At 41.4% G+C, this 13,705-nt stretch overlaps 1 protein-coding gene across 4 annotated transcripts in view; it reads right to left on the reverse strand.

Annotated features, from left to right (window-relative positions):
• Nucleotides 1-13,705, reverse strand: part of WWC3 (WWC family member 3) — a 105,557-nt gene that overhangs the window by 46,214 nt on the left and 45,638 nt on the right. For all 4 annotated transcript variants that reach the window (XM_058186917.1, XM_058186916.1, XM_058186914.1 and 1 more), the window contains exon 3: nt 4,205-4,408. In XM_058186917.1, coding sequence (XP_058042900.1) covers nt 4,205-4,408 — 204 coding nt within the window. The remainder of the gene's footprint in view (nt 1-4,204; nt 4,409-13,705) is intronic.

Raw genomic sequence — 13,705 nt, forward strand, 5'->3', positions numbered from 1 at the left:
TTTAATGTTTAAATTCATTAATTTTAAACGGGGTTTTCTTAGTATGGTAAATTTTAATTATTGGGCTAATTTAAAATAAGTTTTTTAAATCGTATTTTAAATTTGTATATTGTATTGTCGGTTTTATTATGCCTGTACACCGCCCTGAGTCCTTCGGGAGAAGGGCGGTATAAAAATCAAATAAAATAAATAAATAAATAAATAAAATAAATTGTTTTTGGATCTATATTCTATAACTGTGTACTCTCAAATGAGAAGCAATACTCCAGGTAAGCCAATATAGGTAGATTAAAAATAAATTCTTCTAACTCAAAATGATAAATATGTAGAGATTCAAAAGAACTGATCCCAATGGAAAAGGGTCCTCAAATTACTCAACTCAAATAGCTCAACCAAATTAACCATAAAAAATGTAAGGAAATCACAGAAAGTGGAATTAACCAATTTCTGAATGAAGGCAATTTGACAATGAAAGACAGTTGAATGCAATTTTGTGTATTCAAATTTCCCATAATGATTGTTAAATCCTGTTACGCCTGATTGAAAACTCATTCTTTCTGTAACCATTCTAAGAACTTTGAAATCAAGAAAAAAACAACAGCGACCCATAATGTTTAGAGATATTAAGAAAGTAGACAATATGAAGAAAGCTACCTTCTTTTTATTAAAAGGTGTATGTGCTGGAAGAAGAAAAGTCACTTTTGCAGATTTTCTGCCTCCCTCCCTCTCTTCCACACACAACTCTCCCTCTCACACCGCATGCACATACAAACACATACTTTAGACTGCCCAACAATGGGTATAATGGAGCTGATTGTTATCTACACTTATCCAGGGATAAGTTTGTGGAATCAGTATTTCAGATTAAGATCTGACTCTTCGTATACATCTGCATACTTCAAATATTTGGATGACAAGGTTGAAGGCCCTCCACCTATGAAACTCTGATTGATGAGTGTCTGACTCCCTGAGGATTACAAATCTTGCATACAGTCAAAGGTGATGTCACTGTGGTCCCACTGAATACATGGATTGTGAGCCAGAAGCCAGGTCATTCCCAGGACTCCTGAAAAGTATGAGAGGCTAAAACATGAGAACATATTTGGTTTGGTTGCTGAAAGTTGCAATAGTTTTGTGAGCTTGATGATTGGATCCAAGCATATAAGCTGACCACCAACTGCTTCAAATAAGATAAAATAGAGAACAATGAAGAGTATATTTTGATGAAATGGATTGTTTTATACAATTACCTGCTATACCAAAACCCTATTACAATCTACAGTTATATTCTGCCACCAAGCTGGGTTTTCAGTATGACTGGATGACAGTTAAAAAATTGCTACACAAGTTTAGGCACCACTTATTTTCTGGTTATCTCAGACTTACTGCCCTTGGTGATTGGAGTCACCAAAACTTATCCTGACATATTCTATCCCACAACTTCAGTATTTAAATCAGGTTTGCTGGTTACCCTGCCAGAAGTGGTGAGACTGTCCATAGCATTAGTATTATTCCCATGTACGATGGCCCTACTTCTGGACAGAGTAGAATTCTACTGGATCTGGAATGATTCATTCTCTAAGTCTCTAGTGAGTCAAAAAAGGGGGATGAAAGAGGGAAGAAGAGAGAGAACTGATATCTTTCCATTCCATCTGTGCTTACTACAACTCCTTAAGCATTGCACTAATGTGTAAACAGATATGGATTAATTTAACTGATGTGTGTCAAGGATAACCTGTCACACCAATTCATACTATATTTCATCAGCTAGATTAACATACCAGTTCTATGACGTGCTAACTTCATTTCAGTCACATCCTGCCCCAGCAATTGGATTAAATGCTTATTTATTGGAGAAGCAAATTTCATGCTCAATTCTGTAAGTTACCTCTCAACATTAGCATAATTGTCTAGTCAAAACTGCCTTGGGTCAATAAAGTGTTATCCACTTTGCAGCCCTCCACAGTATCAATGCTTATTTAAAAAAGTAAAACATTCCTATCCAGTCAAGGGGAAGTACTCTTTCTAAGATATATGGTTTATTCTGCTAAAGATTAAGCAGCAACAAGATGATGCATCATATTTGGCAATGAAGAAGTCTTTTAGGCCAGAGATTTGCAATCACTGCTGCAACTGCCCCATTTGTACTGATGATTCTGGCACGGACAGAAGAGTTTCTCACACAGAGCACCAAAACAAACAAACAAACAAACAAACAAATTCAGCAGTTTTGATGGGTTGGACAGTATTTTTCTAGATATGGGTCTGTGATCTTTCTATCCCAGTTCTTATTTTTCTAACTTTTTCTTTTCTACTACCTTGCCTATTCAAACAAATAACATAAAGCATTGCTATACAAACATTGATGAGAAGCATAGTGCCTGAAAAACTATGAATTATAGTTGTTCTAAAAGATAATTCAGTAGTGTTTTATCTCATGGGGGTTAGGTGGCTCTACACCTTAATAGGACTAATTTAGCAGTTCTCAGCTATAATTGTATGGGGTTTTTCTCTGTTTTTTAAAGAATTGTGGGATCTGGTGTAAAAAGCTGCAGCAGTAGCACCAAAAATTCAAAGTACACTACCATGAAAAAAATAAAATGTAGTAGAAATGCTATCGAACTATTGGTTTTTTTAAAGATTCTGTAAGATTCAGATATCCCTTTAGTTTTGTCTCAAGAATGAATATGGATTTATTTTTGAGATGAAAATTATATTCCTGAATTATTTAAACCACCCACACTTGAAATATGTGGCATTTTTGTTTCATTTTTATCTGCACTGGAAGATCTACATCTACACTGATCTGTATTATAAATATAACAGGATTCCCAAGAACTATCCTCATGTTATAACTTTTTGCATACTTAACTTTTATATTCTACACAAAATGTTTATTTATTTTGAATAATTTGAATTTCCAATTTATACATCATTATTTGCTGAATAGTGACATTAAGCATTCATTCGTAAGTGGAACACATAATTTATTTCACAAAAAAAGGACAATGATTAAATATATAAGTATTGTTAACATTTACCAATATTTAAAAAGAGAATACACACTATTTTATGCATAAATATGCATATCCTGCTGATATGAGCAAATCAAACCAAATCTCTAGATTTGCACAATTGCGTTGGATTAAGAGCAAATGTGTTGCTCTATATACACTGAATAATTGGGACTTAGAATACAAATTACTAACTTTTGAAAATATTTCAGTAGTTTAACTTAAATTTAGTTCATCTGGTCTAGATAACATTCATTTTGAAAATATCACGTTCTAAATTCCAGAAGGTGAATATCAGAATGTTATTATATTTATCAGATATTCTTGTTGACTTGATAGGCTGTTCATAAAGAAACAATGTTCATTTCAAGTAAATTGCAAAGCTTAATATCAATGTAATCAAGGAGACTTGCTCAAACAAATGCCTATTTGTTTTCTGTTGTTTCACTCAGAATAAGCAATACAAGTCAGGATTCTGAAGGATTTCTACAAGAAAGTCCAGTCATTCCCACTTTGTTCATTGTTTGGTTTTCAGGGAAAAATAAGAGGCACATTCAGAACAGAGCAACGTATATCAACCACTATAAGAGCCACTGTAGGAAGCCAAAGCGATCTAGTATTTAAGGGCTGGACTATAATTGGAAAGGTCCATGTTCAAGTTTATCCTCAGTCACGCAAGCTCAAAGGTTGATTTCCCATGCTAGCTATTAGGCTAGCTATCATGAGTTTGTGGAGAAAAAGTATGATACAGTATAAATAAAGCATGGTTCTCAGTTACTACAGTGTATGAAGATGAGTGACAGTCCCTTTGTTGGTAGTAAAATTAATACCCATAGACCAATATTAGCAACAATATATCTTATACTAGCTTTTAATTAAATAAAAATATTGTGAAACAGAATCCCAGCCTCCACATTGAATTTAGATTGGTCCTTTATTCTGCAAGTATCTTCAGATAAGAGTAAATTTCTTAAGATTTTTTAAGATAAAGATTATTTTAAAAACTGCAATTAAATAAAAATAAATAAATAAATTGCACATATTATCAAATGTAGTTAATAGTCTTCAGTAATGCAAAACCCTTAAGTTATCAAGAACAATTTTTGGCAGATTGGGATTTTTAATTTAGCTAAAATATATAAAATCTTAACTTTAAACTTGTATTATTTGATGAGGAAATGTAAACTTACTACTTGCATAAGAGTGACTGTCGTCCTCACACATTTTATTCAACTGTTGATACTCTTCTTGTGCTAGCTCAAATCGCTGCTGTTTAATTTGATAAATTTCCATTTTGGCATTAAGTGCTTCCTGAGCGACAATTAAATATTCCTTTAGCATGCGCTCCTGTTCTCTTCTCCACTGCTCTCTTGGGTCTTCAATTTGTGTGAGTTCTGATTTAGAAGGAAAAAAGTGTTCCAACATGTTAAATGAAAAAACACAGAGATGTACGAAATTCACATATTATGGCAATTAAATCACATTTTTTATTAAAAAGAACACTAATGTCTAAAACTATACTGTCATTTAACTTAAACTTAAAAAACTGTATTCTATCCAGTTTATTAAGACTTCAATAGAAGTCTTAATAAAGAAATGTACTTTAATAAAGAAATGCAATAAAGAAATGTACTTTACAAGCAAGTTATACAAGGCATAATGCTAAACAGATAATGATCTGAATCAACCTAACAATTAGTCATAATTTTATGACTGCTTCCGTAAACCTGCTCCATTTCTTCCCATTTGGTTCAGCTTGAAGATACTGGAATATTTATTTTATTTTGAAACTACAGGTAGTCGTCAGCCTACAACTATTTTTTTAGTGACCATTTGAAGTTACAATGGCACTGAAAAAAGTGCCCTCACGACCACTGCAATATCCCTGTGGACACGTGAACTAAATTTGAATGCTTGGCAACTGGTTCATATTTACAACAGTTGCAGTGTTCCAGGGTCATCTTCAGTGACCTTCTGACAAGCAGAGTCAATGGGGAGCCAGATTCACTTAACAGCTGTGTTACTAACTTAACTGCAATGATTCACTTAACAACTGTGGCAAGTAAGGTCATAAAATGGGGCAAAACTCAACAAATGTGTTGTTTAGCAAATTTTGGGCTCAATTGTGGTTCTACGTCGAGACTACCCATATAGTTTCTTATCTTGTCCTAACTGGAAAACATATTTAAAGATATTGTGTCTGAACAAGCCAAGACAATGATTCTCAATTTGTCTTTTTCTTACAAATTACTATTACAAAGTAGTTTGGATGCAACAACAAACTGCAACTACAATTAGTCTCTGACTTACAACTACAAATGGACCCCAAAGCACAATAGTTGAGATTGTAACTCAAGTCAAACCTGATTTTATGTTTACCTTTATGCTGGTCTCTAAGCAAATCACTGTAGTCATTATAAAAATCACACAGTTGTTAAGCAAATCATATAATAATTAAGTGAATACTATTTCCCCAATGGTATATTTTGCCAGAAATCAACATGATTATAGGATGGTGCAATTGATCTCAGGTGCAATCCAACTGATAAGCACCTGAACTGCGATCATATGATTGCAGGGTTGTATGATGGTTGTAAGTGTGAGTAAATATCATAAGTTTCTTTTTCCAGGGCCGTAACTTTGAACCATCATTAAACAAATGGTCATAATTCGAGGATTACGTATATTTAAAAATTGAACTGGATGTCTCATGATTAAATCAGGATTATACACAAATTCAGTCACTGATTTGTTCAAGGCCTTCAATGACTTTGAAAGTTGAATTAGAACTTTCTATAGCAATATTCATTTCATTAATGAATATTGCATGAAATGTAAAAAAGTCCATATTTTCCAAATGTTTCAGTGGCAAACAGTAAGGAATACTAATCAGTTACATTCCTTCAATTTGTTGGTTTTTGGCTCAGATTCCTGGCCTGTTAACGGTGTGTAACAATTACACTTTATGAGCCATAATGTGGAAGGAGAAAGCTTTAGAATTAACCTTTTTAAACAAAAGTATTATGAAGAAATGGAAACGAAACTGTCAACACATTCATCAGTCAGACCTGGAGTCGTTTTCATTCATATTAATCCTGATATCAATCCTCACTGATAGAGGAGAAATATTCACTTTTAGTGTTGATGTGACTATTTAAAAGTCAGGAAAAATAGTATATTTGGGTTTATAGGCTATAATATAATATAATATAATATAATATAATATAATATAATATAATATACCCAAATAGTATATTTGGGTATATAAATGTAAAGGCAGGACTTCAGAAAAATTCTCAATCTGAGCACCGTTTCCAAAATGTTTCCTGCTAGTTATTACATCTTTATGAGATGGGGTGTTGGTTAAACCTGACATGCTCCTTCTCAGTGTGCTGAGAGAGAATCCAAGGAATGGGTTAACTCTGCCTTTCTGCTCATTAGACTGAGTCTGTCAATCTTTTATAGCCACACCTCTCGCATCTGTGTCCCCAGTTTTGACAAAGGCGTAATGATTGACTTGAACGTTTGTTTTTTTATCTGATTTGACTGTCTCTGGACCAGACGGTCGCCAGGATAAGGTTGAATTCTCTCTCAGCACACAAGAAGTAGCGTATCAGGTAAGACCAACGATACTTCTCCAGTGTGCTGAGGAGAATCAAGGAATGGGACATACCAAAGCCAGTGTCCTAAGGATGGGCAGCAGTCTGATATATCAAATTCACACAGGAAGTTGTTAAGGAAAATAGTCTAGTCTTCCTGGACTGTTAAGTACACATTAAGGAAGACAGAAGCCTTAAGACTGAAGGTTACATAAAATGCCCACACAGAGATCAAGATTTACATTTTGATTCCCATCATCCACCGGAGCACAAAATGGGGGTTATCAGAACCCTACATCACTACCAGCAAAGATGGGGAAAAAAAGAACTAAAACACATCAAGGAAACCCTCGGAACATGTGTCTATCCCAACTGGGCCTTCATCAAATCTCCAAAAAGAGCATAATAAAGAAGAGAACAATAAACAAAGCAACGTTGTCATTCCATGCATTGCAGGAATAACTGAAAAGCTCAGGAAGATTTTTCAACCAACACAACATATATACACACTTTAAACCCAAGAATACACTAAGGAAGAAGAATACTCCAAGGATAGAAGACCTAGACACAAATTGAGCAACATGGTATATGCAGTACAATGAAGATCTGTACCCTGGGGAAATAAAACAACCACTTCACAAAAAAGGGAGAGGGATACAACATCATCTATACAGACCTTTCAGTAGTTCCAAGAAAGCTCCACATACATTTGCACTACTCAGGTGATGCTGAGGACACAGATAAACCTCCAAGTGGCCTCACTGACTCTCTAAAACAGGGGTGGCAAACTCAAGGCCCATGGATTGGATGCAGCCCACAGGGGGTTTAAATTTGGCCTGCAGAGCCAGCCTGGAAATATCAAAGGACCAGCCCACAGTGCCTCTGCCATCCAAAATGAGCCACCGGGGAGGGGAGGCCACGTACACCCCCCCGGCCCATTTTTGGCCTCCATTATCTCCAGCAGCACTCTGCTAGCAGCAGCACTTTGCTGTTTTCAGCTGACAGAGTGCCACAGGAGGCCAGGGAGGCCAAAAATGGGCTGCAAGAGGACTGGATTGTCTATGAGTGCACCTAAATGCACCAGTCTTGTTGTGGGTACCAAATGACATTTGTCCAGGTTGACTGAGAACCCGTGATCCCGGAGGGGCCGGATTGTCATGCTTAGATCTCTTTCTGCCTGTGGCCGGGAGGATGCTTGGATTAGCAAATCATCCAAATAGCACTGAATCCAAATGGGTAATGCTCTGAAGTATGTTGCTAGAGCTGCCATGATCTTGGTGAATGCCTGTGGGGCTGATGCCAGGCCAAATGGCATTTCCACATATTGGAAATGGTGCCTGGCATAACAAACCCTCAGGAATTGCCTGTGACTTGGACGAATAGGGACATGAAGGTATGCCTCCATCAGGTCTACAGAATCCAAGAAGTCTCCCTCCCAGATGCCTTCCAGAATGGAATGAAGGGAATGCATCTTGAATCTTCTGTAGACCAGATACCGGTTGAGTCTCTTGAGGTTCAGAATTGCCTTCCTCCACCACCACCCCAAGGGCTTTGGGATGAGAAACAAAATTGAATAGAAGCCCAGCCCCCACTGGTCCGGCGGAACTGGATGAATGGCTTGAATATCCAACAAATGGTGGATCGCCGATTCCATGAGGTTCTGTCTTGCCGGGTCTCTGGAAATGGGACAGTGGAGAAAGAATCTTGGGGGGGAGGGGAGAGAAATTATAGGGAGAGCCCTGATCTTATTGTCTCCCTGACCCAGGCATCTGTCTGAGAAAAGACCAGACGGCCCCCTATGGGAGGTTGAGGCCTGATGTCACTTGTGGCATCTGAATGCCCTACCATTGTTGCCACAAAGGAGCATTTGCCCTGTGACTGCTGTCTTCCTCTGCTGCCAAAACCAGATCTCTCGGTCTGGTAATTGGATCTGGAAAGAAAGGGCCTCTGTTGTCAGGGAAATCCACTCCAGCTTCCCCCTGCTGAAAGGAGGGCCGCCTGAAGTATGGCGAGGTGCGGAAATCCACCATCCTGCCCTGGGATGGGAGAACCTTCCGTTTATCTCTGGTCTCCACTAAAAATGGATCCAGGTTCCCCAGATAGGCTTTCCCCGCCTGAAAGGGGCAGAAGCCACTTCCATTTGTTCTTGGCATCTATGCACCAATGTCACAGCCGCAACATGCGATGTGCCAAATTTGGCAGCATTTAAAAATGCATCCGCGATAAATTCAGCCACCGCAATGATTTTGCAGAGGTCCTGATACACCCTCAGATCCTCCATTGGGATCCGAGCTTGAAGCTGTTTGAGCAAGCGCACTGATGCTTGGGTGAAAAAAGATGCTGCAGTGAAGGCTTGGATCGCTCAGGAGCCTGCCTGATGGGCCCTTTGGAAAACCATCTCCTCCTTTCATTCCTCTGCCTTCAATGTATCCTTCGCGTCCGGTGGTAGGACCGAGGAGGAAATAAAAGCGGATACTAGGGTATCCACCTTCAGAATCTGGACTAGGTCCAAAAGTTCCAACTCCATGCTGTAAAACGTGTTCTCCAAACCCCATAGTCAAGAATATATGACTGGTGAGGCCCACTGTCTCTTTAGCACATCCAGGAACATCCTGGGTAGCGGTATAGCCTCTGTCTCAGTAGTCTGCTGCGTGAAAAGGAAGTCTTCCTGCTCAACCATCTCTGGAGTTGGTTCCTGTGAAATAGAGTACTTCTCCAGGCGAGCAGTGTTCCGTGCCTTGGACAGCAGAGGCTTAAGAGAGCAGGATTAAACAGGCCCGTGAAGGCCAGCATACATGGGGGTTCTCTTTCATAGTCTGAAAATTCCCCCTCCCCCTGAAGCTCCCCTTCTGACAGCGAAGATTGGCTGTGGGCAGAATGAGTTGGGGAATAAGGCCCGTGATAGCTTGCAGCCTCACTTGCTGGCTGCCAAAGTTCAGGCTGCATGGCCTACTGAGTTGGGTAATTGTTTGCTGTGTTGCAGTCCCTCAGCAATTCCCTGTGTGATCGCCTGAGATATCCAAAGACTCATAAAGGGAGGCATGTCCTGTTCCTGAAGCACCTCCACTGTTGGGGTAAACATTGCCTCTGAAGCGTTTCTATGTCCCCTAAGGGCTGCCCTCTTCCAGTAGTTGTCACAAGAATCTGGGACACTGAATGAGCAGAAACATCAGTCTTTCTAGGTCCTAAAAGGCTGCCTTGTCCTAACTGCTCACTAACGTCTACTGGAGACCAGGTGCCTACAGGTATCCCCTGGTGCTCCGCATGTTGTACCTGCTGCAAGGGAGCTGGTGCGAAACTGGGTTGTTGGCCATTTTGGGATCAGACTGTCTTTGTTGATCTGATCCCTTTTTGGCTAAGGTCTTCTGCCACTGTTTGGCTGCCTTCTCCTCCACCCTGGAGGATTTTTTTGTGGGCCCGAGCCTTAGCTCTGATCTCTGCCACTGCTGCTAGGGCCCCTACCATTCCTGTCTCTGGCCTGAGGAGACCATGCTTCCTCCATGCAGTAGGCCAGGGCCTGCACAATTGTCTTCCATTTTGTGCGTGCAGGCTGGAAAAGGGGCATTGGTACTTACCTGAGACGCACCTTCTAGTTCAGTGGAGACAGCAATCAGAGTGGGTGGAGCTCCTCTGTTCAGATTGGATAACTGAGTCTGTTGAAGCTGAAAGTCCTGCCTCTTGCTGCTGGGAACCCCAGATTTTGATGAAGGCAAGAAAAACCAGACTCAATGCGTCGTGGAAAATAAAGAAACAAATTTTATTATCCAAAACAAACAAACAAAAGAGGATCCAGACCGAAATAGGGAGGGGCTGACTGCTGTCTCCACTGAACTAGAAGGTGCGTCTCAGGTAAGTACCAACGCCCCTTCTCCGTTATGGTGGAGACAGCAGTCAGAGTGGGACATACCAAAGCCTAGTGTCCCTAACTACGGGAGGGATCGGTCTGGACAGATTCAACCTCAGATACAAGTACCTGCTGCAGCACCCTACAGCCAAAGGCAGCTTCAGCCGAAGCATACTTGTCCACTCTGTAGTGTCTAATAAACGGAGAGGGCGACGACCAGGTGGCTGCCCTGCATATCTCTGGCAAGGATGCCTGAGTAGACCAGGCCACTGAGATAGTTGCATTGCGAGTGGAATGCGCTGTTAAACGCGGGGGCCTAGGCAAGAATCTCATCTCGTAAGCCTTAGCTATCGTATGCCTAATCCATCTGCCTGTAGTGGACAATGTCACCTTACGCCCTAAAGAAACAGGAAGGAAAGACACAAACAAGGACTCTGTTCTCCTTAACTCTGCTGTTCTCTTAATGTAAATTCTCAAGCTCTTCGAACATCTAAAGTATGCCAACGGCGCTCTAACCCGTGAACTGGGTGAGGGCAAAAATTAGGCAAATTAAGTTCCTGCATGCGATGGAAAACTGAATTTACTTTAGGAATGAATGAAGGATCCAAACGGAGCACTACTCGATCCGGATGGAAAACACAAAGATCACTGCGGACAGAGAGGGCAGCTAATTCTGAAATCCTTCTGGCAGAGGTGATAGCCACCAAAAAGGCAACCTTACAAGTTAATAGCCTCAGAGAGGTAGACCTCAATGGCTCATAAGGAGGCCCTGTTAGGGAATTTAGGACCAGCGAAAGATCCCAAGTGGGATATCTGTGGACCACGGGAGGACATAAATTTTGGCCCTTTGAAAACCTCCTGATAGAAGGATGTTGAGACAAGGAAGTCAGTGGATCACAGGATAAAACCGTGGAAATAGCTGCTACCTGTCTACGAAGTGTGTTGGGAGCTAACCCCTTGTCTAACCCTTCCTGCAAAAATTCCAATATATGCAAAATGGAAACCCGGAGTGGAGAAACCCCAGTCCTTTGACACCAGGAACAAAAAGCCCGCCAAGAGGCTGAGTAAATGCGCTCAGTGGAAGGCCTCCGGGACGCTAACATAGTCCGGATAAGCCTGGCAGACATATTGTCTCTTCTCATGGCGCCCCGCTCAAGCGCCAGGCGGTCAACTGGAGCCATAGAGGATCTGGATGAACCAGAGCCCCTTGAGATAACGACACTCTGCTGGGAGGAATCCTCCAGGGGGGAGCCACTGACAGCGACTTGAGATCTGCGAACCAAGACCTCCGAGGCCAGTGAGGGGCGATTAAGATGACCTCTGCCTGTTCCTCCAGAATCCGCCGGACCACTCGGGATGATTGAGAGAGGCGGGAACGCGTAGAGTAACCCCTCTGGCCATGGACTGCGAAGAGCATCGACTCCCTCTGCTAGATGATCTGGAAACCTGGCAAAGAAACGAGGAAGCTGCGTGTTCTGCCGTGTTGCGAACATGTCCACCACTGGAGTGCCAAATCGACGTGAGAGGTCGTTGAACAGATCTGGATGCAGACGCCACTCCGCCTGGTCGATGACTTGACGACTGAGCCAGTCTGCCTGAATATTGGACACCCCTGAGATGTGTTCTGCAGTCAAGGACAGAAGATTCCGTTCTGCCCACAGGAATAGGGTCCTTGCTTCCTTCATCAAGGACTTGGATCTGGTGCCCCCTTGTCGGTTGACATGAGCCTTGGCTGTGATATTGTCCGTGAGCACCAGTACATGCTTGCCTGATAGATGGTTCTGGAAAAAACAAAGAGCTAGATAAATAGCCCGTAGCTCTAGCCGGTTGATAGGAAAACGGCGTTCAGTGATGGACCAGCTCCTTGAGCCAGCAGCGATTTGAGGTGTGCACCCCAACCGAAAAGACTGGCATCCGTAGTTACCACCAAACGATGAGGCTCGTGCAAAGGAGATCCCTTGAAATCGCCGATGACAACCACCAGAAGAAGGACTTGCGAACCTCCTTGGGCAGTAGGACTTTGAAGTGGAATTGCCTGTGCCCGCTCTTTGGAATGGCAACAGGAACCACTGGAGGTCTCTAGTATGAAATCTCGCCCATGGAACGATGGAAATGGTTGAAATCATCTTTCCCAGGAGTTGGGATAATGACAGCAAGGAAACTCTGCTTTCCTTTATTAAAGAACCAGCTAAAGATCTTAAACTACTCTGTCTCTCCTGAGATAAAGAGACTCTACCTAATATGGAATCAATATTTGCTCCTAAGTGAAGTAAACAGGTTGAGGGGGTCAAATGACTTTTCTCTATATTAATAGAGAAGCCATGTAAAGAAAGAGTCTGAACTACAATCTGTAAATCCCTTCTGGCCATTGACTCTGACGATGATAAAATTAAAATATCATCCAAATAACAATAAAGTCGAATAGGTATGGACCTAAGATGAGCTGCCATAGCAGCCAAGATCTTGGTGAAAACCCTCGGGGCAGAAGACAACCCAAAGGGCAGTGCCCTATATTGATAGTGAACCCCCTTATAACAAAACCGGAGAAACTTCCTATGATCCGGGAAAATAGGGATATGAAGATAAGCTTCAGTGAGGTCTATGGAAGTGAGGAAGTCGCCCTTCCGAACGCCATCTAGAATCAAACGAAGAGAGTGCATTTTAAACTTATGATAAACAATAAAACGATTTAGTCTCTTGAGGTCTAAAAAGGGCCTCCAGCCCCCCGAAGATTTGGGAACTAGGAACAAAAGAGAATAAAACCCATGTCCCCTTTGCCTTACTGGTTGAATAGCCCTAATCTCCATTAAATGCTTAACTGCTGCCGCCATATGGACCCGTTTATCCCTGTTCCTAGATACCGGACAGCGAATGAAAAAATCTTTTGGAAAGGAAACAAATTCCAGAGACAAACCGTATCGAATTGTATTCTTAACCCAATTATCAGAAGTAGTGAACTCCCATTGATCCGCAAAATGGGCTAACCTGCCCCCTATGGGAGGACTAGCAATGCACCTATCGATGACGCCGGAATGGACGACTTCCTCCTCCACGAAAGGGCCGCTTGGAAGGAAAGGGCCTACCCCGTGAAACTCTATCATGACCTCCTCTTTGTCTAGGAGCCCAGGACCCCTGGAACTTGGAAGAACCAGCCCCCCATTCAGAACCTCGAAAGGAAGATTGACGAGAAAAGGGAGTAAATCTGGCTTCCCCTCTGCGATAGACTGAAGGTAATATCTTTCTTTTGT

This window comes from Ahaetulla prasina, chromosome 5 (assembly GCF_028640845.1).
Source record: "Ahaetulla prasina isolate Xishuangbanna chromosome 5, ASM2864084v1, whole genome shotgun sequence".
NCBI lineage: Eukaryota > Metazoa > Chordata > Lepidosauria > Squamata > Colubridae > Ahaetulla > Ahaetulla prasina.